The 26,797-nt window shown below is 52.3% G+C and overlaps 3 protein-coding genes across 17 annotated transcripts in view; 1 reads left to right on the top strand and 2 right to left on the bottom strand.

The window, feature by feature from the left end:
- Nucleotides 1-23,298, top strand: part of NLRP3 (NLR family pyrin domain containing 3) — a 25,647-nt gene extending 2,349 nt beyond the window's left edge. For 2 of the 14 annotated variants that reach the window (XM_040700797.2, XM_046941593.1), the window contains 8 exons: nucleotides 3,945-7,206; nucleotides 17,108-17,941; nucleotides 19,294-19,590; nucleotides 20,067-21,729; nucleotides 21,946-22,302; nucleotides 22,447-22,620; nucleotides 22,707-22,874; nucleotides 22,951-23,298. In XM_040700797.2, coding sequence (XP_040556731.1) covers nucleotides 19,314-19,590; nucleotides 20,067-21,729; nucleotides 21,946-22,302; nucleotides 22,447-22,620; nucleotides 22,707-22,874; nucleotides 22,951-23,185 — 2,874 coding nt within the window. In that variant the 5' untranslated portion in view covers nucleotides 3,945-7,206; nucleotides 17,108-17,941; nucleotides 19,294-19,313 and the 3' untranslated portion in view covers nucleotides 23,186-23,298. Of the gene's footprint in view, nucleotides 1-2,990; nucleotides 7,207-11,787; nucleotides 11,939-16,972; nucleotides 17,942-19,293; nucleotides 19,591-20,066; nucleotides 21,730-21,945; nucleotides 22,303-22,446; nucleotides 22,621-22,706; nucleotides 22,875-22,950 lie in introns of those variants that run through there. The other 12 variants (XM_040700795.2, XM_040700801.2, XM_046941591.1 and 9 more) reach the window with 11 other exon arrangements.
- Nucleotides 21-24,627, bottom strand: CEND1 (cell cycle exit and neuronal differentiation 1). 2 transcript variants are annotated; one of them, XM_046941913.1, is made up of 2 exons: nucleotides 24,538-24,627; nucleotides 21-8,327 (listed from the first exon to the last, which is right to left on the bottom strand). In XM_046941913.1, exon 2 carries the CDS (start codon nucleotides 8,250-8,252, stop codon nucleotides 7,860-7,862), a length of 393 nt encoding a protein of 130 aa, XP_046797869.1. In that variant the 5' UTR covers nucleotides 8,253-8,327; nucleotides 24,538-24,627; the 3' UTR covers nucleotides 21-7,859. The 2 variants fall into 2 exon arrangements, with proteins under 2 accessions (XP_046797869.1, NP_001180192.2); NM_001193263.2 differs by lacking the exon at nucleotides 24,538-24,627 and adding an exon at nucleotides 16,405-16,451 and having other exon boundaries at nucleotides 29-8,436.
- LOC107049129 (deleted in malignant brain tumors 1 protein-like) lies at nucleotides 23,288-26,797 on the bottom strand. The gene is made up of 8 exons (XM_046942507.1): nucleotides 26,368-26,797; nucleotides 26,173-26,291; nucleotides 25,977-26,078; nucleotides 25,613-25,904; nucleotides 24,911-25,519; nucleotides 23,880-23,999; nucleotides 23,716-23,805; nucleotides 23,288-23,641 (listed from the first exon to the last, which is right to left on the bottom strand). Exons 1-8 carry the CDS (start codon nucleotides 26,795-26,797, stop codon nucleotides 23,460-23,462), a joined length of 1,944 nt encoding a protein of 647 aa, XP_046798463.1. The 3' UTR covers nucleotides 23,288-23,459.

Genomic DNA, 26,797 nt, shown 5'->3' with positions numbered 1-26,797 from the left:
AATTATACAGTATATCTATATCTGTATATTATATCTCTATATATAGTTTATTTCTCACAATCCTGGTAAGAGTTACAGGTGTATTGGGAATCATTTACAGTTTCACAGCATATGGAGTGGCCATACAGCTTCTAATGTGAGTAACATACAGTGTGTAGAGAGCACACAATTCCAGCCCATCCACCCACCACTCATACAATGGGTTTTCAAAGCTAATACTAGATTCAGCTACGTAGAAAGCCTGGAAAATGGTAGGGTACAGCGTTGGGTGTCATACAACACTGTCAGTCACAACGGGACAAGCTAAACTACTTTAATTTTCAATCTAGTATTTCTAGTCTACCTGCATTATTGCATTTATACGCTTTTTTTTTTAAGTCAAAGTAAATAGAATACTATATGGGAAAGGAAAAATTCTTGACTATTTTAGGATTTGAGCTGCAGCCCATACAAAGTGTCCATAGAAGCATAGACAAGGTTATAAATTCAACAAGGTATAAATTAGCTCTATAGCTTTGTGTGTAGGTAGGTGTCCATTTCCCTCCAGGAAATGTATCTAGCAGCATATTGTTTTTGAGATTTAAAAGATAAAAATAAATACTAACCCAAACCTGTGTGTTGAACACGGGTAAATATGTGTAAGTGATAAGCAGGTCTGTTTGTACCGGAAAGAGAACAAAATGTCACTCTGAAAATTATTATCAACTGCAAAATGCATCCAGAGGCTGATGCAAAACCCACGGATGTCACAGCAGACATTTCCCTGCTGCTAGTGGTTGAGCTTTCCACCTGGCTTCCAGGGGCTTTGAGTCAGTCCCTGGCAAAGTAACAGAGTAGAAGCAAACCAAAAAGAAGAAAAGAAATCACCTGTAATCGGACCTTCAAGTTCCCTTTCTACGATTTTAGTTTCTCCACAACTTTATAAGCAACCTGCACCTACCACTAGAAGGGAGCTGGTTTGTACTGGAGAACTGAGATTACACCTTTTAAAGACTGGGACTGAAAGGGTCATAACCAGTGACTCAGAAAAAGGCATCAGGCTTAAGAAGGGCTGCTCAAAACTGGATAAAGCCAAATGATTCTGTTGTTGTTGTTGTTTTTGAAACAAACTGTATGGCACCCTTGTTCTTATCAGATTGTCCCAGAAACTTGACTGCTTGGAGCTGATGAGGCAAAACCAGGGATACAATGCAGGTCTTTGCTGTTGCAGGGTTGATTAAAGAGTCCTCTGTTCCTGCTGGGAGTTTTGGTACTGAAGCATCATCATGCACAGACAGAAGGAAACAATAACTTTATTCTTGGGATCCTGCTCTGCGGATTTGCATTATGAGAAATTAAAAACTAGAATGGAGTAGTCTGGGAATTTCAAGCTGGTAACAACTGGAAAAATAAATGAGAGCAAGAGTAACATAGCCAAATACTGCCGGTCCAAATCCTATTTAATCCAAGTTATATTTTTCAGCAAAAAAAGATCTATTTAATCAGAAGAGCACAGCCTCCAAGAGCAGAGAATGTGTCTCCCTACACACTGCTTGTCAGTGTCCAAACAGAACAAACACTTGGAATCATTTTGGTTGGAAGAGATCAAGTCCTTTACAAAGCAGCCAGCAGAATGAGAGTGCAGGGTAGAGCCAAACTCACGCATTTGAAAACCAGTTACTGTGATCTATTCTGCATGCACTGAGTGCTAGCTTTTTAGTATGGTTTTGTTGAACAGGATGTGAATTTTCCAGGCCCAGCCATCTCATGTAACTTCGTAAAACTCGAGCAGCCCAGTCAAACAGAAACATTCCTGCAGTCTTCTCTGTCCTCAGTCCTGCAGCTGGTGGAAGATGAGGGCTGCAGTGCATTCCCTACGTATGGTCTGATTCTGCAAGGCCAGCAAAAATGCAGGTCCTTGACTTCAGCTGAGAGCCAGCTCTCTTCTCTGCCTGTATTCCTCATGCTCCAATATGTAGAGTACCAAAGCGTTCCTAGCTTCAGCCAGGTGTAGTGTTTGCGTACACTGCGTTAGCATCTCTTGAATAGCCTGAATGCCCTCACATCCAACTGGCTGGCTGCTCCTGGGTCTCCAGTCCCAGGAAGAGCTTGCAGTCATGCAGTGTTTCTCTGAGTAAGGACAAGGACATGACCTTCCAGCAGTGCTTTTCTTCTCTACTGAGCTCCTGTGGCAGGCTAGCGCTCGGCATCTCGCACCTCAAACTCCAAAGCTTTAGCAGCCAGGGTAAATAAATACTTCTCTGCTGCACCACACAGTCTCTGCATTCCCTTTAGGTGCTGAGAGGCTGAACTTTGGCTGTATCTGTTAGGTGAGGCTGCCCAAAATCTGCCTCTGCATTGGGCCAGGGTTTCTGCCTCTGTGGAGAGGTCACATCTGCAGAGTTGTCTGGGAAGACAGTTCAGTAAGTGAAGCAGCAGTAAAGCACAAGTAATGAACCAAATTTCTAGAAACCGATGGAGCCATGAAGATCTGGTGTGACCAGCCTAGGAATCCGGGCTTTTAAAAGGAGAGCAGGTCACATGGCTGTGTGAACTAGAAGAGGAAGAAAGTCTTCATCACTGAGAACCCTTTACTCAACAGACTTAACTCTCCAGGGCCAATTGAGGTAATGTGATCTGAGCTAACTAATGCAAGAAGCAATAAAAGACTAAAAAATGATATTGGAACAGAGCTGGCCAAGTCAAGCCGAGTGGCGCATGGGGCGTGCTCCAAGCCAATGACTCAGATAAATTGCTGTCCCCTCAGCAGCAGCATCATCTGGGGTGCTAAATTCAAGCTATCGTAGTCTAGCTCAATGACAGCTATCTTCTGGACAGCTGCATTCAGTAGGATGGACTTAGATTAAGCACGCTCTATCTTGTTTTTGACAGCTAAGACCGTCATTAACCTTACTAGCCTTATTCTATGCTCCTTGCCCTTAAAAATAGCTTCTCATTAATGATCAACACTTCACAAAGATAAAGTTTGCAATAGCACTCATTTCCAGTTGAAATGGAAACAGGAGACATTTTTGGACAAAAAAGGCCAAAAATGGATATTATAGGACAGGAAGCACTTTGGGATAGATTATGGGCTGAAAAGAGCAGCAATATTTAATCCACTGTGTGAGGCAGACACTGCTCACGTTACCCTCTTCTGACTTCTTTGTAGCACACAGCTTAAATGCTGATGTATGCGGGTGGTACCACATACCCTGGCCCAAAAGAAGTGGATAAGGTATAAAAATTCAAAGGTGCTATGTCATGCTTTTTGCTCTGCCCTGGTTCTCACACCTCCTCAGCAACACTGACCCAAAGCTCTCTGCAGAACTGACTGAAATTCCTGGAATTTCACTCTTCAGGTCCTCTTTTCATTGCCTCCATTGTTTGGTTTGTTTCTTGAAGAACATTTTCTTTCTCAGAAATCTTCAGGATTGCTATTTTCAACCAGTTCTAAGAATAGTTAGAACAAGGCAGATTTCTGAACCCTCGTGGCATTTCCAAGAAAGGAAGGGAATTTTAAGCAGGAATCATCTCTCACCAGTGAGTTTTTTGTTTGCTGGTTTTTAAAGTCATCCTGATTGTTATTCACAAATATTACTGTCCATATAAGCATGGTTTTGCACATAAAGACTCCCCTTATACTCAGCAGAGGACTAAGAAGTATTTTTGCCAATTTTGTACAAAAATGACACTGAAATGCCTTTGTATCTTCCAGTGACCTGCTGTCATATCCCTGGTGCCGATAAGACCCCAGTGCCTGATCACAGCATGTGAAATTGATGGAAAAATTCCCTTTGTTTTCAGCAGCTTGTGGCTCAGCTGCTAACCTTTAATCCAACAAAGACACCAATCCATTTTCAATTTGCCACTAAACCTGGTGGGGCTGGGAAGTGCTCCAGGGCAAGCAGCTGCCCAGTGCTTGCCATCCTGAAAGTGCTGCTATGTTATCCTTTTCTTCCCAGGTTTGTTTGCATCCTGCTGCAAAGCCGTTGGGGGTAGCAGGGCTTACCACAGCCTATTAAACCAGCGGAAAGTGGAAGCAGACCTGTGATCTCTCCCATCTTCCTGAAAGCTAGAAGCATCAAAAACCTTCTAAAAAGTTGCCCAAGCGAGTATACATCTTTGAATCCAACCAAAACTTATGGATCAGGTACAGTAATTGAATCTGTAGTTTTAGTGATAAGCTGCAATGTCTGTGAAGTCAAATTTCTGATTTAGACTTTATCAAAAGAGTAAACTAGCAATCTAGATCTCTTCAAAACCCAAGCGCAGAGTCTTATTAGTTTTAGCAATTAGCTCATTCTCCCCACGGAGATATCACTAGAAGGACTTCATATCACAAACACCACACAAAGAATAACATCAAGCAAATAACAGCATGTGCTCAGTACGAGAAAAGACAACTATTTATTTAGCACAGCGAGTTCAGTCATTTAAGCCTTCGGCTTCTCGACAGCTTTGAGTTCAGTCTCGCTTCGATGCTGAGAGAGGAGAATTTGCTCTTCTCAGCCTACTTCTCACTGGACATTTTTACTCAGAACGAAACTACCGCACAGCCTGGCACGTTAAGGCAGAACGGGAGGTGTTTGCTGAGAGGAGGTCACTTACAAGTGCGTGGTCCCAGCAGCATGCCTGGGAGCTCGTGTGGCATCTACGCTTCATCTGCCTGACCCAAGCCAACGCTAGACCCACACTTTGACAAGTGCTACACAGTCCATACAGTTCAATATAGTCTAAAAGTGCCTTAATTTCAAGCGAGTAGCCCACATGACTATCCAGGGAGAAGAACAGCAGTTTTACGCTTATAGCATAATGTGCACGTGATACATTCAGCAGTTCACTAGCCATACATTCTTTGCACTGAGCAGAAACCAGGGCCAAATAAAGAAATGTGGGTGCTGCGTGATGTGATGCATGGCACAAAAAAGACATCATGAACGCTTTGTGAGAATGCAGGGGAACAAACAAAGTGTCACCTCCAGGTTTTGTTTTGGTTTTCCCTACAAGGAATGTGACTTTACTCAGACTGCGGTAGTATAGATATGTAAATATACAGACATACACAGAATATTCTTCAAGGCAGGGTGGTGGTACAGGCACACTCACATGCACACATAAACAGAGGTGTTTCTCAAACCAAACCAAAGAGGTGGGCTCCAGATGATAGATCTGGACAACAGACAGTGTTAAGTTACGGCAGTAAGCAGAAGATCCCTTATGGACAGGACAAATTACAGTCCCTGCCTGGGGAGGGCTGCATGTGGTTATGTACCCAGAGCATAAGCTGCTGTCCCAGCACTGCCTCTGTGGGGTGTTTCCGGATGGGGTTACTGGCCTTACACCCACATACCCTAAGGGCAAGGAGGGGTCGGATGCAGACAGAAATGGTTAAGGCCCATGTTGGCTGAGAATTGTTTTTCCCTCTTCTGTTGCCAAACATTAAGCAAAGAAAAGGAAAACACTTCAGAAATAAAATAATAATAAGATTCTCAAATGAGGCAGGCTTTTTTTTCCTCCCCCTGCATCTATCTATGCTGATCAGTGCAGACTAGATAAATGCTGCATCTGTAGCATCACACACTGCTAAAAATATCCCATGCCACGAGAAGACAGGACAGGTGGAAGCATCTCTTAAAGGCAGGAGTTGAAAATAGAGGCATTGGTCTGAAAATCACCAACCCTGCTTTGGTAAAACATGAATCAGAACAGGGGTGGCCATCTTCCCTTCCTCGTAAGCAGCACAATAAGAGTCCCTACAGCCAAAAGCTTTGTGCCTGAAAGGAAGCAGAGCCCAGCAATATCCATCCCTGTATCCAAACACCATTGGTTTGGGTATGTTACTCTGTACCTGGTGGGCGGTAACACAGATGAGGTTCCTGGCTGGACTGAGTTGCCTTTTGCTTCTGGCTCATGCATGAGGACATGCCAAGGGCACTGCCAAAGTCTGGGTGCTCTGCATCACCCCAGGCTTTTGGATGAGGTGCAGGCAGGGAGGTGAAGCAGCCCCATTGCATCCTCTTGCAAAGCCCTGCTGCAGTTGCAGCAGGTTCTGTGCTAGGACTGCTTCTGAGTTACTTTGTGCCTCACATCCCTACTTTCCCAATTCATATTCCTCTGCTGTTGTTTACCCTCACTTCACCCCCCCCAAAAATGAATGACTGAACTGCACAGCAGGATGAGGGGAAATCCATTCTGTGGAGGCACCCAGCCATGGGCCCTTCTGTTCAACTCCAAAAAATTCTCCAGGCTGTGACACACTGCTACTTGAAGACATACCCACAATACAGGGAAGGAGTGCTTTGGACCACCAGGATTTCTCCTGGGCTGTTAGCACCCTTTCCAAAACCACTGTGAACTCAACATATACATCTCCTTTCTCTGTACTGGTGAAGGTAGAGGTAGACATTAAACTCATGCTGCAAGCAGCCTGTCGTTCATCAGAAGACAGCATCTGATACTCCCAGAGGTTGTGTGCCCTTGAGAATATTTTATGAGCCTTGGGGAAAAGAGGGCAACCATAGGAAAGGCCATGCTGTGTTGAAAAGGCTTTTTGTCTGGGGAAGCTTTATGCATTCAGCCAAACAAATTTGGAGGTAAATGAAGAAGAAATGAGCCAAGAGAATTACCAGATTGGGTTATACACATCTGCCATCCTATCTAGTAATTTTTCAAGAAGCTGGTTCTGCAAAGACAGCACCCAAGGAACATATGCCTTTCTCTGCCCTAGTACACACTGAATGTGTACATCTAGGCTCCAAGACGCATCACATTGGCTCTTCAATTGATTTCTACTGAACTCACCCCACCATCTCATGGCCTTTTTCTAAGCATCACTCCAAAACCCCATTGGTTGCAACTTCTGTTGAGCTCCAGGGAGCCTGCGGTTGTGACCTCATCTAATCTCTGACATCATCTGAGCTCTGACCCAAGTTAAAAAGACAGTGCAAGATAAAATGACCCACTTCTTGGTTGTCAGGGTAAGGGCATCTGCCAAGGCACTGAATCCTCTCATTGCCTGCCTTCCTTTTCCTTCTTAGAAGGTCTGGCTTTAGACCTGAGGTACTCACCAGTGAAACCAGGCTGCTCCCCAGTGCTGGGAATTTGTTTCCATTTCCAAGATGTGGAGGAGTCACAAATCCCTGCTACTGCCACAGGCGAGGAATCACTCTAGGACAGATGGATCTTTCCAGTGACCTTGATCAGGGTTTCCCTGGCATGATGCAGGTCAGTGTTATTTTTCATGGGGTCCCAGCTCCTGTCCACCCCTAAAACCAGCTTGTGTTTCCCTTTTTTTCCTACCTTCTCATGTACAGAAAGGCCATAGCCTCCAGTGGGAAAATACCAGCCGAACAGCCTTATCCAAAGCCCCAAGAAATTAACACAAAGAAACCACGCTTTGCCCCACATACAGGGACAGGTGAACTGGGTCTTCTCACTAGGCTCCATCTCTTCCCTCAAAACAAACTGAACAGAAAAACCAAAACACAAAGCAGGGACTCCGGATGGGACGAAGAACACTTTGGACTTGAAAACAGGGGACCGCAAGAGAAGTGGGAGTGGCTCCCAGGGAGGACAGCAGGGGAGGGGAGGGGACACCGTCATTTACACCAATCAGGAGAAGCTGTAATCTATACACAGTGGTATAAGCCAAGATATATTACATGAAAAGAACACACTGAGTGCATGGAGTTACCCACATCGGGTCAAACTGGCACAGTTGTCTTGAACAAGACCCTTGGAGTTGCGGTTGGTGTTTGACATTGACCTATCTAGCTCGCTCTCTCTATATAGATATGTATAGAATTTTTCTGCATGCATTTGTCTCAAAAGGAGCTGTACAGCCAGGTTGGGATTCTCAGCCCACCCCGTCTCGGTCTTCATTTTTTCCGGGCTAGGAACGCCACTCCCACAATCACCGCCAGCGCCGCCACCGCCACTCCTCCAACGATGATCAAGGGCTTCATGTTGTCGAAGATGCTGCCCGGTGACTCCTCGGAGCCATTTCCCTTGTGGTCAGAGTCAGGGGACTGGCCAGTGGCCTCTTGTGTCTCCGTGGCAGCTGCACTGGGTTTCAGGTTGCTGTGGTTGTTCACGACAGCAGCGTCGCTGCCGGCCTTCTTGGGAGCAGTGGCAGGATTAGGCTGCTCTTTGGGGGTCTCCTTCTTGTCTGCATTAGTGGCAGGCCCAGGGCTGGGCTTTTCTGACTTTCCAGAGCTGGGGGCCTTGGCATCGGGTTTGTTGGCACTTCGGACGTTACCTTTGGAATCCATCCCTACGAGTGCTGCAGGTGGTCTGGATGCCACACTCAGGGGAGGCAGTCCTAGGTCTTCTTTGCCTTTGCCTTGCTGCTGGGTGAAACAGGAGCCACAAGAGCAGGACAGCTCAGTGCCTTGGGGTGATCACCTTGGGATGATGTTCACGCTAGTGGTGTCCTACCTGGACATGATACAGCACCTGGAAGAGAAAGGAAAGCAATGAGAGCTGGGTGAAGAAGAGAGAACAAGCTACTGTCATCCCACCTGAAGAGGAGAACAAAACTGTAGAGAACTGTGAGCTGTAGTCAAAGTATCTGCTGTAGCGCCTGCACTTGAGAGAACACCAAACACATCACACCAACCATCACTGAGGTCTACTGCAGCTATACTCCATCTGCAAGATACATCCCTAGCTGTGTATGCAATGTCCTTCGTCTGTGACAAGATGTACTCATGTCCAACCAGATTTTAATTCCTTGATGCCTTCCTCCTGGGTAAGGGGAGAACATGTTGTTCCACAGGAAAGAAGATCAACAGCTCGTGCCTGATCATCACTCACCCTCTGCCCTTTTTGTTTTGTAGAACTATCCTAAGTGGAGTTTAGGAAGTGATTCATGTGATATTGTCTGATATCTCCATCCACATAGAGGCTAATAAATGGATTAGGTTCTCAATTATCAAAGCTACTGTAAGGCAAGGTAAGGGCCAGAACCTCAGTGCAGCAGCGTGGTGTATGGGCTCCAGTGAATTGTTTGAATTGGAAGGGACCTTTAAAAGTCATCTAGTCCAACTCCCTTGCAATGAACAGGGACACCTACAGCTCAGTCAGGATGCTCAGAGCCCCATCCAGCCTGACCTTGAATGTTTCCAGGGACAGGGTATCCACCACATCTCAGTGGCAGGCTCTTATCTCCTTGCAGTGGTTAGCTAGGTTTGCCTACATACATCACCCATACTGCTGACAGAGATGAGCTGGAATCATTTTCTCCAAGGAGCTGATGAAAGCAGTATGTCTGCTTACAGATAATTCAGCAAGTTCACCTAAGCCATCTGGGCAGGGTGAGGTGGGAGATGGAGCTCCCACGGCTACCTCCCTGTGTGCAGGGGACAAGGAGAGGCTTTCCATCAGCACCACATCGGGTTTGAGCTTGGGAAATGATGAATAAACAAGAGGAAGCCATCAGATCTGAGTCAACTGCTTCACTACCTCCCGGCTGACCTCTGGCGCTGTTGAGGGCTCTCTGCCTGCTAAGTGAAATATGAGCTCAGCAACTGTCTGGGTTTAGAAACAGAGAAGCTCATCAAAAACCTCTCCAGATAGACGTTGCTTCTGTAACAGCTCAGAGGACAGATCTCTCCTTTAATGGTGCCAGGGTTGCAGCAGTGCTTTACACTGTTGCCTCTTCTGGGAACCAGGCTTACAAATGCTGGGTTTAAAATTTCTGCCTAGGCAGAATCGCTGGCCTGGAGAAGACTTACTCAGAAATGCTAGATTTGGGTTCAGAGCAAAACCAACAAGTTTCCTGGTTGGTGCGAGAAACTGCCCTCTCTGCGCCTCTCCACAGAACCATTTCTTGTTCTATAGGCAGCATTTCCTCCAGCATCAGTGAACTGGAGTTAACTCAGGAAACTGCAACACCGAAATCATTGGAGTCCGTATCTCTCATGGTACACCGTGCTTATGGCCATGATACTGGTATGCTGTATTCCTCCCTGAACAGGGAACATTTTCCCATTTGGGTAAAGGCCTTGTATCATGGAGATAGGATATCACTTCCAGAAGGCTTCTCATCTATCTCCTTATATACCTCCCTGAGGGCAGATGTGTTGTAGCTGAACAGTGTTTGGTAAGATGGAGCCTGAAGGCTCCAAATGACTTGAGGTGATCCAAGCTGACTAGTTTTGAAATAAATAATTGAAAATAGGCAAATAATCTGCACAAAGGGTTTTATAGCCAGCATTAAGCAGGATATTTGCTAGCCTTCCCCTTGGACTTTCAATTCGGTCTCACTCAAACTTCTCCCAGGGTATAGAATCAAACCACCTCTTCACTCAGTTAAAACACAGCAACCAAATGCCCATGTAGCTGCTCTACATAGACCAGGTCTGCTTTGTCTGCAGCTGAGCAACACTTACTGACATCGCTGAGTTTGATATTAAATCATTTTGGGAACCCAAACTACCACCCTTCGTGCTTCATTGAAGGTTAACATGCACTTGGGCATCTTGTACCACACAAACCTAATTGCAGATGCTCACTGAGATTAAGACCTTCCCTGTTGCCTGGGTGTTTGTAGATGCACTTGGCCAGGAGTGGTGTTTTCCCTTTCTTGCTCATTTTGCAGCATCTCTCTAAATGACACCTGCCTCATCTTTTCCTCCCTTTGCCTCCAAAGAACATTCATAATCCAACTCTGGAGACATCTACAAAGATGTGTAGATGTAATGCTTAAGGACATGGTTTCACGGTAGACTTGGTACTGCCAGGTTAACGGTTGGACTTGATAACCGTGGAGGTCTTCTCCAACCTGAATGATTCTATGATTCTGTAATGTTCTTAGTAGAAATGCTAAGTACATCCAGAGGCATATTCCTATGCAGTACAGCTCCAGTCATTTGCAAGGCTCTACTCTTCTGCTTTGAGGAAGAATTAATTCTCATTTTGCATCTGGTGCAGTGATGACACAGGCCACAAAGAGAAGGTGAGGCTCACAACAGGAGCAGGCTTTGAGGTTCAGGCAGGGAGAGTCAGATTCATCATATCATAAATATTCAATTACCTACATAGAGACTTCAGTGGCAATTAGCTGGGCTGCTCACGCTTCCAAGCATTGTGCAGCTATACTGTACTCTGCTATCGCTAAATATTTGCTGTTTTCCCCTCATGCAGATTCCAAAGGTTTTAAAAGATTTGGAAACCAAACTAAATTCAAATTTACTATCAGCTGTTCCTAAGTGTGCATGTGAAAGGCTTTCTGCCAGCGGTTTTCCACTGCTGGGAAGCTTTGCCCTGCACTCCTTGATGGACTATGTGAACGTGCAGAACACAGGTTTTGCATTTATTTCTCCCTGCCAAGCCAGGTTCTAAAAGCAGTACAAAGCATTCTGCAGAACTGATCCCAAAGCTGTCAATATCCATCAGACTCCCTAATTCTTTCTCTCCTCTTTCCATCCCTGTGCTTTCAAGGGTACAAGAGCTGCTCATTTCCAAGCACCTCTGTAGCCCTCATCAGGCTCAAAAGAACAGCAATTTCCTCATTTTTGAAGGGCTTTTCTTCTCCTTCCTTTCCCTCATTCATCTCATCACATGAAGTTTTCCTTCTCGTGGCCCATCACTCTACCTTTACTTTCTTCTCCATAGCTCATCACATCTATTTATTTCTCCTCAGCTCCTGTCTCCACATGTCTACCCATTCCTCCCCCTCCAGCTCCCTTCTGCCTCCCTCCTACGGACAGCAGCACTGTAGAATGAGGTTTTGTGAGAAACAGACTTCATTCCCTCTGTCTCCCCAATTCTATGCCTTTGTTTAACAATCTTTGCCCCTTGCAGGGAGTTTTCTACTTGCCACCAGCTCCTCCCCGGGCTGGGAAGGGGAAGCAGACATCATGACACCAGCAAATAAGGAGAGAAAGGAAAAGAAAAGCACTCTGAATTCCTGCCTAACAAAGTCCTTGGCTGGTTCTGCTTGCTGCAGCTCAAGGTCAGCGCAGTCAGACCCATTACAATAAGCCCCAGCCAAAGCAACAGGGAAGGAGCAGCTTTCCCTGGCTCCTTGAAGGGCACCTTTTCTGCTTCAGGCCCCCTCCCTGCCCACCACATTAGCAAGCGCATCTATTCATCTGTCTCCTGTGTGTGCAGATGAAAGCTGCATCAATTCTGCACCAATTGGAGCAGATGAGTCATTGCTGGCTTTGCTGTAAGGTATCACTCTTAGAAGGTCCTATTCCCTGCCTCATTCCCGTGCCCTATAATCTTCCCCTCCCACTTTTGAGTTAGAAAGAAATACCAAAGTTCCAAAGCCCCATTCTCCTGACTGTGAGTTAGCTGTCTTGGCTTTTGGGCAAGGAATTAAATGGGTCCCTTGGACTAGGCAAGCATTAATGTTTCTCCCTGCCCATCCACGTTGTCCAACAACACGGGGAAAATCTTTCAGTGTACAAGACAGATGCAGAACACCAGTTGGTTTCAAGAGCTTCCCAGATCCCTTTGCCAAGTTGGGTAGGTCTCAGCTGCCATACCTGTATTTAATCATTTAAGACCAAACCGACTTCCTAAGGAACAGAAAGCAGCTCTTTTCTCAAAGAAAGCTTCCCTTTACTGAGTGCAATTTGCACCTGCTGACACCAGCTCTCAGGACTCAATTACCATCACAGATTCATCTGTTGGCACCAGCTGGTAGATTATGAGCAGGTAATTTTAGCCTGAAGTCTGCGGATTTCGCTCCGTTATGGCAGACTGCACATAAAAAAGGAAATGAGAATTTAGCCACTTCAAAGAGGCACCTGAAAACTTACAACTATATGACTTCCCCAAAAGGAGGAAATGACACCAAAAGCAGCGTGGTTCTGAGTACCAAAAACGGGGCAGCTGAGGGACCAGGCTGTTAGAAACAGGGTGCTACTGGGATATCAGTGCTGTTGCTGGCTTCCTACATGACCTCTGCACGTCACAAACTTGTGGAAATGGGATTTATATCATACTGGAGGCTGAGCTGACTGATGTCAGATCTTCAAATGGAAGAAAGTACGGTTATGTTGAGAATTGCCATCACCAAGACGTCCTGGCTGAGGTGGCCAGGGGGAAAGCAGCTGGAGCCACGAGCACGAGAGGTGATGGCCTCAAGTTGTGCCAGGGGAGGGTCAGGCTGAATAGCAGGAAAAAAGTCTTCTCAGAGTGTGGTGCTGCATTGGCACTGCTGCCCAGGGGGCGGTGGAGTCAATGTCCCTGGTGGCATTCAAGAACCACGTAGATGTGGCACTGAGGGATGTGGTCAGTGGGCACGGTGGGGATGGGTCAGCAGTTGGACTTGATGATATTAGAGGTTTTTTCCAACCTTGATGATTCTATGATTCTAAGGTTGTGAAGCCCAAGACCATTCTTGCTGCTCTTTCTTCTCCCAGAAATAGCCCATAGGCAAATGCCCCCAACGCACCAAGGTGGCTTGGAAATGCATTAAGAAAAAGCAGGGAGCTCATTTGGTTTTCCAGAGCCCCAACTCCCCGGTCCTGATAGGGCAAATAGCCCTTCTGCCCCTTTCTGTGCTGCTGAGGCAACAGGCACATCAAAGGCAGCAAGATGCCATGCCAGCAGCCAGGCAGTGTGACGGCAGCATACTGTGACTAAGCCATTTCCCATCTCCAAGAGGTGCTGTGGTGGCGGATGAGGTAATGCAGTACATCGCAGGATTGCCATAAATCTCAGAGCAGCTTTACGTAAGGAGTTTGTGTCATGTAGCTGGGAGCTTTTCAGCCACCTCCACTCTACTTTGGACTGACGCAACGCCCGGCAAATGCAATAAAACAGCATGAATGCATTCAGAGTGGGAATCACTTTCTGTAGAAGCTCTTTAGCAGGCTCAGTGCGCCAGGGCTGGGCTGTGCAGCCCTCCCAAAGCGCAGCCTGGAGGCAGCAGCACTGAGCTGCAGCACACGCTGTTGACCCACTTCCCCGGGATGAAATATTGATGGATCCTTTTCCCAGCGTGCTGTTCGCTGCTTCTTGCATCCCAGATTAAATGCTTCCCACCCAACGAGCCCTTTGAATTTTGAGCATCAAGGAGCTGAGAGGTTTTTAGCAGGCAGCAGCAGCCTCAAATCGCTGCTGGCAGTGTCTGCATCAGCCCTGCGGCTGCATCAAGACCTGGAATCTCAGCCATCACATCCACGGTCCTTGAGCCTCACAGGGTCTGTGTAAACTAATGCCATATTTCTGCTATGTTACCTACTCTTGCCCTATGTGAAAGTAACTCCAAGAGCCCTAAGAAGAGCTATAAACCTGCTTGCAGCCTGGTGCAGACAAACCCTTCTTTGTGTGCCTTGCAGCTGCCCTGGAACATGGCAAGAACAGGGAAAGCAGCACCGAAACAACCCCGGGACACAGAATTTTGCCTCCGTGGTGGCACTGCATGAGGCCATGAGACTGCATGAGAAGTCACTCCATACCTCCGTTACTGGAACAAGGCTGTAGCCCTTACCACTCAAAATTGCAAGGCATTCCCTGAGACAGCTTTGCTCAGCCATCCTCCCAGAGGACTGCCTGCTCCAGGATGGAGGCCACTACCTCCCCCCAAAACCCTCAGGGTCTGCCCAAGGAACAGAAGAGCAGTTCCCCTTTGCATCCATCCAAACACCTAGCTGGGATCTCAGCAATAACCCAAATGCAGAAGTGCTTTTGGTTCCTCCAAGCTTTGCAGTTCTATTTCCCTTATGGTCTGCCAAGAGGGGAGATGGGGACTGGATTCACCCTCCTAACTCTGTTTTTAAAGCCCCATCTTGGCAGTCATTGGTTCCATTTCTCTGAAGTGCAACAGACACGAGCAAAAAAGGAAAGAAAAAGAAATGAGAAGAAAAATAATAGGATGAAAAAAGAAAAAAGGGAAAAAGAAAAAAGGAAAAAAGGAAAAAAAGAAAGAAAAAAGGGTCATCTGTGACACAGTGCAATAGCCCCAGGCACTGCAGTAAGCAGCAGCAGATTTGGCAGCTCTCTTCATCTTATGGGCATCCTGATAGACCCTTTCGATGGAAGCCTCTCATGGCATCACCCCCTCTACATCTCAGCTGTGGTCACAAAGATTGCAGATTCCATTCTGCAAGATCTGAAAACTGTTGCTTTGCAGCTGAAATGTGAGGAGCCCCTGCAGGTGGATGGGGAATAATTCAGCAGTGACCTTCTGGGGATCCGGGATGTCTCCAATGCAGGAAGGCTGCCCTATATCCATCCTTCCTCCCTGCATCCCACCACGGATGGAACCGCTGCACCGGGCCGTGCCTGCAATTGTGGCCACCGGCCAGCCAAGGGATGAATGTGTGCATTGAGGGGGAATTCTAGATTTTTCCTCCTGCTGCAATTGCATGGGTGAGGGGCTGGAAAGATGGGAACTGCTGAAGGTCGTGGCTGTGAAGGTCAGAATGTGGAGGTTGGTCCCTGTTTGGAGCAGGGACTTCTGTCCAGCTGCATCCTCCCATTCCTGACAGCATTCTGCCCAAGCCCCACCCAGGAGAAGAGGCTGCCACCACCCTCCTATGGCCCCAGCACCAAAGTTCCCCCAGGCTGACCTCGGATATGGCATAAAAATCCTCTCCCCCCCTCCACAGTGGTCACCAAGACCAAGGCAGGGACCAAGCTAACAGGTCTCTGCACACATGGATGCAAAAAGAGGTACACACAGAGGCACACAGAACGCTCCAGACAGCCCTCATGCATTTCATTCCCATCTGGTGTCCCCCTCCCATTTGGTACACTAGCTGAAAATAGGCACTAATGCCTCTCAGCTCTCCAAGAGGGGCTTGATTTTGTTTTTGGTCTGTTTCTCTTTGTAAGCAACTTTTCAGCACAAAGCAGGGGACAATGTCAAATGCTATCCGTTTGGTATCAGAGATATAGCCCCACCCCACCAGAACAACCTCCAGCTCCTAACACGGAAAAGGGAAATATTCAACAGCCAGGGCTATTAATTACCAGCACTGCTTGCTCTGCATAGCCTCCTGCCTGTGGACCGCTAGCAATTAGATATTTAACATAGCACTGTGCAGGCAGAAAGGAGCAGGAACACATCTGGGAACCTGGCAAGAGCCTTCCAGGGCTGCAGCCTCCATCCCAGCTCCCTGCCACCATCCCAGCTCCCTACCTCCATCTCAGCTCCATGCCTCCATCGCAGGGCTTCAGTCTCCATCCCATCTCCCAGCTCCATCCCAGCTCCCTGCCTCCATTCCAGATCTGTAGAACTCCATCCCAGCTTCCTGCCTTCATCCCCTCTCCCAGCCTCCATCCCAACTCCCAGCTCTATTCCAGGGCTGCCTGACCTTGAAGGACATGTGCAGAGATTCTTGCTATTTTGGGTTAAGACATATTGTTATTTATTAACGGGGATTAAAATCTCCCTCCCCTCTCTCCAACCTCCCCCCCCCCCCAGTTAGTGGTATGCACGGGGAAAAGCAGCAGCCTTACCTCTGTCCTCCAGAGCTGGCTCTTGTGCAGAGAGGAGGGATGGAGGCAGAGGAAGGAGGGAGGGTGGGGGAGTGGAAAAAACTTGGGAGTTTCCCACAATGCACCTCTGCAAACCACAGGAAGATGGAGAGAAGGGGAGGAGGGCACAGAGTGCTCCAATCCGGAGGGGAGGGCTGGGACCGCGGAGAGGGACAGGATGCCAAGGGGAGAGGATGGGGGGGGGCCCATGTCTGACACCCCCGTGTCTCAGGGCTGGGTGATTTGGGGCTGTCCCCACAGCACTGAGCATGCAGCAATTGCAGCCGCCAACTTGGAGCAGGGGGGGAAGAGAATGGGAGGGGGCAGCCTGGCAATCTGAGATGCTTCTGTGCATAGAGAAAAAGGAAAAGAAAAAAGAAGGAAAAAAAAGGGGGATTTGAGGGCTCATGGCACTCAGGATTTCTGAGAATGCTGTTACAAACGCTCTCACTCGAGAGATGGCTCTGCACAGCGCAGGGGGAGGAAGCTAAAATGTTGCATAGAGGGGAGGTTGTGGCATCTCTGTTCTCTTCTCCTTGAATCCTCCCAGGTTGAAACCACCCCACAGCACATCACTGGGGCCAAACCTGGGACTTCTTGTGGGTCTTTTAGCTGGATTTGATCAGGAAATAAGGGCTATGATGCTTGTCCGTGTTTGAAGCAAACCACAGAAAATCCATTGCAGGAGAGCGCAGGAGGGAGCCAAGTGCCAGCACAGCACGCAGCGCTTCAGCTCAAGATGCAGCAAGGTGAAAGCAGCTCCTTCAAGGTCAGAGGGAGACCTTGTCTCTTGTATGGACCTTGGGCATTTGCCATAGGCTTCGTGCAATAACTACAATAAATAATGTCACAACAGCCTAACTCTTGAGTCATCATATTTACTTATAAGCATTTTACCCCTTCAGTATATTACGGTTATCATAATTCAGCATCTCTGCTGCTGGTCCACCTGCTTCTCTGCAACTTGTTGTCTGCCGAGACTGGTCCTGTACTTGAACAGGCCTGCCAGCATCACCAAGTTGTTGTAATTTTAACATGTTTTTCCAGTGCTGAGTCCCCAGCCTAGGTGGATGCAGCTTTTGAATGCCAGAATTCTCTGGGCTCCCTCGAGCTGTCACAGCTTATAAGAAGTCTCATTTTCATCTCCTGTTACAAGCTTTCTATGCTCCTTTCTCCAACCACACCTCCCCTATTTTATTCCATTATTAGAAAAATCACTGTCCACGAAGAGATGCAAAGGATTCTGCTTAGATATTTCTTCTCCTAATAATGTTTATAGTGCCCTATACTCCAGTGGGAGGTTTTTTTTATTATAATAGTTTCCACATTATTTATTCTGTTCTATAATAGGACTGTTTGTCCTTGGTTGTGTCTAGCTCTCTCATCGATGAAGCTTGCCTTTGGTTTATTATTAGAACGCTGCATCCATGCCCAGTGATTACAACTGGTTTCTTTCTGAACAGTGTGATATGCACCTTGTTCAGCCAGAGCAGGAGTGAGAAGATACGGTTGTTATAAGGTCTGTATGGTAATTCTTCTGTCCATTAATATTAATACCTATGATCTTTAAGGTTTCTTCCAACCCAACCATTCTATGGTTCTGTGATATGATTCTGCTGCTCTGGTTGCTAGCATAGCATCCATTAAGATGACTCTTTTTCATTATTCTCAGGAGACAATAATGTGAACAAGGTGCTGAAGTGAGCCTGTGTCCTGCAGGTGCATTAGGAAGCCCTGGTGTTGCATGTGAAGGGTTTTATCTCTTCAAAAAACAAACAAACAAAAAAAAAACCCAAAAAAATCCAACCCTGAAAAATGATTCTTCAGTAATCAGGGTGGCAAAGAAATGGTTGGAGCTATAATTGAAAACCACTTGTTGTCTGCTGGTAGCTTAGCAATAATCACTGCCTTGCTAAAATAGGAGCAGTTCTCATGGTGAACAGGTTTATTTGGCAGTACTCCATTGTCATTTGTCAGGATTTCCCATCAGCCTTGTTAATGGGACACAGTGGAAAATTATGCAGGTTTATAATTTCTCAAGAAATATTGTTTAAAACAATCCTCAAAGATTTGGCTTTGGCTTCTTCAGGGCGTGACTAGAAGGTGCCTGATTTCAGCTTGGGCACTGGATTTTCCCCAGGGCCAATCTTTCTGCCATCCCTTCAGAGTGGCTCTTAGAGTACTGTGGATCTGACTCTTAGCTTGTATCTGTCTTTGAGCCCTTTACAACGGCCTTTCAATGTTTTTTGTATTACTTGTACAGAAGTCCATTTCTTCTGGTGTCCTACCCCTACCATCACCATTTCCATCCATCCCCCCTCCTCTGTTATCCACCTCCCTCCTTGCTGAAAGCCACTTGTCCCATGTTAAATTTCACCCTTTTCTCCTGAACCTACCTCGTAACTACTAGCAACCCTATGTGATCTCTGCCAGGGAATTTCCCCACGTTATGCTTTTGGGCAGAACATTCTTGTGCTTCGTTGCCAGAGCCACCTGTGCCTCACCAGCAATAGGTCGGTGGGACCTGACATCATATCCCACCACCACCTTTGTAATTATGCATTGGCTCATAAAGTCATCTCCGAGTTTCTAGCTTTGAGTGACACTCTGTTTTTTTGCCCTCATGGATTTTCTGCCCTTCTGTGTCGGTGTTTTTCCTCCTCAATTTCTGAGCCAGCAGCAACCCCCATCTCATCAGCTCTGTCCCTGTGAAGTTCACACCAATACCCCTCACCTGCCCTTCCTGAATGGGTGTGAGACTGAGCCTCAAATACCACTCTGGCTGCTCTTGGTGCTTATGCATTCTCAGGGATGTCTCATAACAATATATGTTGAAAGGAGCACCGATTTCTAACTCTTGCTTTTTTTCAGGTGATTTTCCATCTCCCGTGATGGCAGGAGAAGAAAGCACCATCCTCTTAGAAGCACTGGAAGGTCTCACACTCGAAGACTTCCAAGAGTTCAAGAAGAAGCTGCCACACACTGATATCAAAGGAGGCTGGAACATCGGCAGGGATGAGCTGGAGAAGGTCACCCATCCTTCCTCACTCATCAGTTATATGGGCGACAGCTATGGGGAAGGTGCTGCTATGGACATTGCCATCAGTCTGTTTGAGGAGATGAACCAGAGGGACCTTGCTGAAAAAATCCTTGATGAGAAGGTGAAAGGTAAGCAGCCAGGGTAAATTTTGATTTCCTTTGTCTTTTGAGTGCTGGGGACAGAGAGAAGCCAATAAAAGAGCAGGTTTCAGCTTCATGGCGAGGCTGGAATGGTGAGGGTGTCCCACTGATCCCATTAGGGTTCCTCTTCTCCCTTGCCCCATAATGCAGTGAGGCCACAAGCAGAGTAAGGCCTGTGGGGACAAGGCTAGGGTGCCTGGAAGGGGCAACAGTATTCCTATACAAGCAGTCACTGCAACCACGAGGTCCCAGCTGGCAGATGTTTGCTGAGCTGAAGGACATGAGGGACACCCTGGGGACATTCCTGGTAGGGCCCAGAAGAAGAGGGCTGAGGGGATGGCACATAGGAAGTGCGTAACTGAATTTTACATTGAGGCAGAGCACTTGAAACAAATGTCCTGTGCTGCTGCTGTGTCAGGAGCATGGCTGTGTTTTGGAACTGACTCTACTTCTGTCTGGTGCAGAGTATAAGCAGAAATACACAGAGCACGTGGCCAGAGAGTTCCTGCAGTACAAAGAGGCGAATTCCTGCCTAGGGGAGAACCTGTCTGTGCGCGACCGCTACACCAACCTGACCATAGCCAGGAAGTCTTGGGATCAGCACGGAGATGAGCCTGGAGATGTCAGCTCTGACACTGTCACCACACAAACACTCTTTGAACCCAGCAAAGATGGCCAGGTGCCTCTGATCACGGTGCTGGTGGGTGCCTCTGGCATGGGGAAGACGATGACGATCAGGAAGGTGATGATGGAGTGGGTGGAAGGGACCCTCTGCACACAGTTTGACTATGTCTTCTGCATAGACTGCAAGGAGCTTTCCTTTTCCAAAGAAGTGAGCATGGTGGACCTGATTTCAAAATGCTGCCCTCAACAGCGAATGCCGGCTGGAAGGATTTTGGGTAACCCGGAGAAGATCCTGTTCATCTTTGATAGCTTTGAGGCCCTGGGATTGCCCTTGGCTCAGCCGAAGGACGAGCTGAGCACTGACCCCACGGAAGCCAAACCACTGGAAACCACCCTGCTGAGCTTGCTCAGGAGAACAGTCCTCCCTGAGTCCTCTGTGCTCATTGCCACGAGACCAGCAGCTCTCCAGAGCCTGGGGCAGTGCCTGGAGGGCAAGCATTATGTGGAAATCCTGGGGTTTTCACCAGCTGCAAGGGAGGAGTATTTCCACAGGTATTTTGGGAATGACAATAAAGCAGATGTGGCCTTCAGGTTTACCAGGGGAAATGAGGTCCTCTACAGCTTGTGTGTCATCCCCGTCATGAGCTGGACTGTCTGCACCGTCCTTGAGCGAGAGCTGTACGAGAGGAATCAGCTCCTTGCGTGCTCTAAGACCACCACACAGATGATCATGTTCTACCTCTCCTGGTTAATGAAGCATAGAGTCAGCAATGCCTGGCAGAACCTGCAGCAGTTCCTGCACAAGCTTTGCTCCTTGGCTGCTGACGGCATCTGGAAGCACAAGGTCCTCTTTGAGGAGAAGGAAATTGAGGACCAAGGCCTGAATCAGCCACAGCTCCTCTCCCTCTTCCTCAATGAGAAAGGTTTGGAGAAAGGCACAGACCATGTGAATGTCTACAGCTTCAGCCACCTGCACCTCCAGGAGCTCTTCGCAGCGATGTTTTACGTCCTGGAGGACCAGGACGGAATGGTCAGTGACTCACGGATCCTTGCAAAGGACGTGAATATGTTGTTAGAAAGCTACCACACATCTAGGATGGATTTAAACGTCACAGTGAGGCTCCTGTTTGGTCTGGTGAACCCCAAGTCAGTAGAGTACGCGGGTGAAGGAATCGGGTGCAGAATTTCATTGCAACCTCGGGAAGATCTGCTGAGGTGGCTTCAGACACGGCCCAGAGGCACTTCCCATCCCCGCGAAGTGATGAAGATTGAGGATTTGGACACCTTCCACCTTTTATTCGAGACAAACGAAAAAAGCTTTGTGCAGAGCGTGTTGGGCAGTTTCACAGGAATAGCCTTGCAGGACGTCAAGCTGACACTGTATGACCAGGCGGCTCTTTGCTTCTGCATCAAGCAGTGGGCCGGGCTGCTCAGTGTCACCCTCCGGAGCTGCTCTTTCCACCAGCAGCATCACAGGCAGGAGCCAGCCAAGGGCTTGCCCCGGTGAGTACTGACTCTGTGCTCTGTATCCACAGAGGTTTCCCCTTTTCCCTTGCAAAGCAAAGTTCTGGAACGTTCTGGAATGGTGAATGCCTCTTTCCATCCAAACAATACCACCTCCTTGTCTTCACTGATGGCTTAGTCCATCAGTGGAGGATTTTACCTATTCTTGGTGAGAACCGTGGGACAGGGTGGCCATACTCATCCCCTTCTTCCTAGGCAGAGCTGGCAGCAGGAGGAGCTGCACTCACCTCTGCACCCGCTGTGCCAGGCCCTGGGGCACCCAGGCAGCTCACTCCAGAGCCTCAGGTATGGCCCTGCCCCGGTGTGCACCTCCACAGGGTGGGTGGCTGCACTCCCCGCGTGCTGCAGGGCAGTGGGGCAAAGCGTGCCTCTCTCCTGCAGGCTGCAGTGGTGCGGGCTGACGGAGGGTGACAGCGGGGCGCTGGGGACGCTGCTGGCCACGCTCCCCAGCCTGGTCCACTTGGAGCTGGGCGACGGAGCGCTGGGTGATGATGGTGTGAGGATGCTCTGTGCCGGGCTGCGCCAACCCGGCTGCCAGCTGCGTGTCCTGCGGTGAGCAGTGCCAGGACGGCCGCCTTCCCTGCGAGTCCCCGTGGGAGCGTGTCCCCCAGCATCCTCCAGGGCGGCCGTGTCCCTCTGTCCCGCTGCGGCTGGGAGGCACGGGGGGACCGGCACTGCTGAGGCTCTCTCCCGCAGGCTGCGGTACACCCACCTCACCAGTGCCTGCTGCCAGGACCTCGCCGTGGCACTGGGCACCAGCACGTGCCTGGAGGAGCTGGACCTGTCCTTCAGCGCCGGGCTGCGGGATGACGGCGTGAAGCTGCTGTGTGAGGGGCTCCAGCACAGCGGCTGCCAACTGCGGGCGCTGCGGTAAGGAAACGTGGCACCTGCACACCCAAGTGGCTCCAATGCCACCACTGTGTCCCCAGTGCTGCTATCTCCCCTTTGTTCTGCAGGCTGGGGAGCTGCAGCCTGACCGGCGCCTGCTGCCAGGCCCTGGTGGCATGGCTCAGGCACAGCCACGGCCTGAAGTGCCTGGACCTGAGTGACACCGAGCTGGGAGCTGGAGCCACGCTGCTGCTGCAGCATCTCCGCCATCACAGCTGCACGCTGCAGACGCTGGGGTGAGTGTGGCCACGTGGACCCGGGGAGCAGGCGGGTCCTGCTGGTGCTGAGGCTGTTTCTCTGCATTCCCCGAAGGCTGAGCACTTCTACACTGAGCAAGGATGCGCTGCAGGAGCTGGCTGCCCTGCGGGCGCTGAAGCCCAGCTTGAAGATCACAGACCTACTGGAACACGAGGCCCCAGAGACGGGTGCCATGGCACGACTGACCTTCCAGCGCAGCGTCTGGGCAGGCAGGGGGGCAGCTGTTCGGGGGCGAAAGGGGCTCCCCTCCTCTCGGGCAGCCCCTCCCCACAGCAGGAGCCTGTGCTAGCTGGGCCGTGCCCTGCTCTTCCTGCTGGTAACATTCCCCCCGGTGCCGAAGGAAGGCCAGCAAGTTTCCAAGCAGTTTGAGGGCTTGAATAAAAAAGGGACGTTCACACTGAAGGAGTACTTTACTGCTTAACACACACCCTAACGAGATGTGTGGGGGCAGCAGGAGGAGCGGCCGCGGAGCCATTCCTCTGCCGTTCTGCAAGGCCGGGTGACACCCCACACCAGGGCCACCTGTCCGAGGGGGCACAGCCGTGTCCCCAACCAGAGCCTCCTCACGGCTGTGTCCCCGGGGCGCTGACGTCAACGTCGTTGTACCCCATCTCCCCGAGGGTCTCCTCGGGCACAGCTGTGCCATCGTCATAGTCTGCACACAGCATCCCTGCGGCGCCGCTCCCCTCCTCCTCGTCCCCGGTGTGATGCGACAGCGGCATCCCCGAGCCCTGCAGCACAGAGCCTGGGGGGAGGACGGACGCTGGGGGCACGGGGGGGACGGGGCAGCCCTGGCTCAGGGGACGAACCCGCTCCCACCTGCCCGGCTGGGCCCCTCCCAGCACTCGGGCTCCTGGCTGTAGTCCAGCTCCTCGTACACGGCCTCGGAGCCGGCGTCCTGGCTGGGGCCTGCGAACAGCACGCGTGTCACCACCGGGTCCCCATGCGTCCGCAACAGGGAGAGATCCCAAAGCGACCCCCACCTGCACGCTGAGCCCGAGCGCGGTGCGTCTGCACGGCCAGGGCAGCCAGGGCCAGGCTCAGCAGCATCCCCAGCAGCGCGCACAGCACGGTGGGCAGCGGCGCACCTCCCAGCGGGACAGCTGCGGGGACAGCGAGGGCAGCGTGAGGCCCCTCGGGGACCACCCAGCAGCGGGGGCGGAGGGCACGGCAGAGCCACCTGCGCGGACGTCCCCGTCCCGATCCGCGCTGCCCGGGGCCGGGCTGCCGGCCACGTCGCTTCCGTCCTCATTGCAGGCCACGAGCGTGATCCCGGGGGGGCCGCAGGACCGCGGGCTCCAGGGCGTCGAGGAGCAGCGCCAGAGCGAGCGGCTCCCTTCCTCGCAGCGCACCCATCCCAGCCAGGCGGGGCCCGAGCCCCGATCCGGGACGGCGTGCAGCCTCCCCGCGGCTCCGCAGCCCAGCTGGCGGCACACGGCGGCGGCCGCGGCCGGGGCGACGCCGTCCTCCACGGTGCCGTTGGCGCAGACGGGGCCCCACGCGCCGTCGTGCAGCAGCTCCAGGATCCCTCGGCAGCCGCCGCCCTCCGCGCGCAGTGCCCGCAGCGCTGCCACGGGACGGGGCGCTCACGGCTCCGCACCGCCGGCGGCACCGCCACGGCAGCGCCCGCCCCGCGCTCACCTGAGCACACCGCCGCCGCTCCGCCGCCGCCGCCGCAGCCGCGCCGCGCCGGGCAGTCCCAGAGCGCCGCCTCCGTCCCCGCGCAGCCCCCGGCGCCCGCCCACGGCGTCCCGGGACCGGAGCCGAAGCGCTCGGGGCCGGGCGCCTCCAGGGCCGTCCCGCAGCGCAGCTGGCGGCAGACGACGGCGGCGTCCCGCAGGCTCCACGCGTCCCGGCACACGGAGCTCCAGGCGCCGTCGACGTACACCTCCACCCTGCCGGCGCAGCGCCCGGGGCCGCCCGCCAGCCTCAGCCGCCGGCCGCCTGCACGGGAGGGCCGCGTCGGGGCCGGGCGGGGACGCGCGACGCCCGCGGCCCTTCCCGGGACGCCCACCTGAGCAGCTCACGGTCAGCGCCGAGGGGCCGCGGCCCACCCCCGGAGAGTCGCACCGCGCCAGGGACTCCTCGCCGCCCTCGCACCGCAGTTCCGCGAGGCCGGGGCCAACCGCCGGAGCGGCGTACGCCTTTTCGGGCACCCCGCAGCCCAGCTGCCGGCACGCCACGGCCGCGGTGCCGTTGTCGCGGGACCCCGCGGACACGCCGCTCCAGACGCCGGGGCGCAGAGCCACCTCCAGGCGCCCGTCGCACCGGCTCTCCCCGCCCCGCAGCCGCAGGGATTCGGCGGCTCCGGAGCAGATGACGGCGGCCGCCAGGGCGGGTTCGCAGGCGGGCTCCCCCAGCACCGCGGCCGGGCACTCGCCGGGGTGCCGCTCGTTCCCCACGCAGCCGAGGCGGTCGCGCCTCAGCGGTCCCTTCCCCGCCCCGAAACGCCCCCCCGGCTGAACGGAGGCGGCCGGGCCGCAGCCCAGGTGTCGGCAGAGGACGTGGGCGTCGGGCAGCTCCAAGGACCCGGCGCACAGCGCTCCCCACGTTCCCCGCTCCTCCGCCTCCACCCGCCCGGCGCAGGGCGAGCCGCCGTCCGCCAGTCGGAACCCGGTGTAGGCTGCGAGAAGGAGAGAAAGAGAAAGAGAGAGGGCGGCGAGGTGCGGCCGCGGGCTGCGGGCTGCGGGCTGCCGGCCCCCGGCCCCACGCTTACGGGAGCAGACGACGGCGGCGGGGTCGCTGCAGCGCTGCTCGGGGGTCGGCCGCGCCGCGCAGGCGGCCAGGAGGGGCTCGGAGCCGTCGCACTCGAAGGCGCCGTCCCAGAATGGCCCCGAAGCGGCCGGGCTCGGGCAGGGCCAGCACCGCGCCGCAGCCCAACTCCCTGCAGAGCACCCGGGCGCTCCCCGCGTCCACGCGGCCGTGGCACACGCCCAGCCAGGCCCGGCCCCGCCGCACCTCCAGCCGCCCCTCGCAGGCGCCGTCCCCTCCGACCAGCCGGGAGAAGCCTGCGGGGGGCGCCGGTCGGTCCGCGGCTCGGCGCCGGGCACCCCCTCGGGGCCGCCCGCCCGCGCCCTCACCTTGGCACACGACGGCGGTGTCGTGGTCGTGATGGCCGTCGTAGGGCCCCCAGCCCTCAATGGCGCAGTCCCAGAGCGCGCTCTCGTTCCCTCTGCAATTAACTACGGCCAGGCTGATGGGACCTTCCGCCGGGCCGAATTTCGAGCCGTGGTAGGGGTCCGCCGCCGAGCCGCAGCCCAGCTGCTGGCACACCACCTCGGCGTCCTCCATGGTCCAGTTGGCGTCCGCCACTGTGCCCCAGCGGCCCCGCAGCTTCACCTCCAGTCTCCCCTCGCAGGGTCCCCTGCCGGCCGCCAGCCGCAGCTCCAGCGCCTCTGCACCGCGCACGGCATCAGCCACGGCCGCGGCCCACCCCCCCCCCTTCGCCCCACGTCCCCGGCGGGGCCTCACCCGTGCAGGTCACCCCCACGTCCCACTCGTGGCCGCAGAAATGCCGTCCCCAGCCGAAGTTGTAGCAGTCCTGCAGGGCCTTCTCCGTTCCCCGGCAGTTGAAGGGGTGCAGCCAGATGCGTCCCTCGCCCTGCCCGAAGGGGGCGAACGGGGACGCCCTCGCCGCGGACCCGCAGCCCAGCTGCCGGCACACCACGCCGGCCCCACGGGCGTCCCAGTCGAAGTCGTAGGTGCACACGGAGCCCCACTCGCCCTCGTGCTCCACTTCCACCCGCCCGGCGCAGCGGTGGCCGCCGTCCGCCAACCGCAGACGGACGGACGCGTCGCTCGGCCGCGGGGACGTCGCCGGCGCCGGGGAGGGCTGCGTCCCGGCTGTAAGCCCAGCGCTCAGCCCGCACAGCAGCAGCCCCAGCACCCCGCAGGGCTCCAT

Source organism: Gallus gallus, chromosome 5 (assembly GCF_016699485.2).
Source record: "Gallus gallus isolate bGalGal1 chromosome 5, bGalGal1.mat.broiler.GRCg7b, whole genome shotgun sequence".
NCBI classification, from domain to species: domain Eukaryota; kingdom Metazoa; phylum Chordata; class Aves; order Galliformes; family Phasianidae; genus Gallus; species Gallus gallus.
Note: the sequence above shows the minus strand (reverse complement) of the source record. Positions and strands in the feature narration are given on the sequence as shown.

Bases quoted from the DNA above. Each gene is read 5' to 3' on its own strand.
- CEND1 (XM_046941913.1), bottom strand. From the start codon at position 8,252: ATGGATTCCAAAGGTAACGTCCGAAGTGCCAACAAACCCGATGCCAAG.
- LOC107049129 (XM_046942507.1), bottom strand. From the start codon at position 26,797: ATGGAGCCCTGCGGGGTGCTGGGGCTGCTGCTGTGCGGGCTGAGCGCT. The intron at 26,292-26,367 runs GTGAGGCCCCGC...TGCGCGGTGCAG, and splicing joins CGTGGGGGTGACCTGCACGG to AGGCGCTGGAGCTGCGGCTG. The intron at 23,642-23,715 runs GTGGGAGCGGGT...TCCTCCCCCCAG, and splicing joins GGAGGGGCCCAGCCGGGCAG to GCTCTGTGCTGCAGGGCTCG.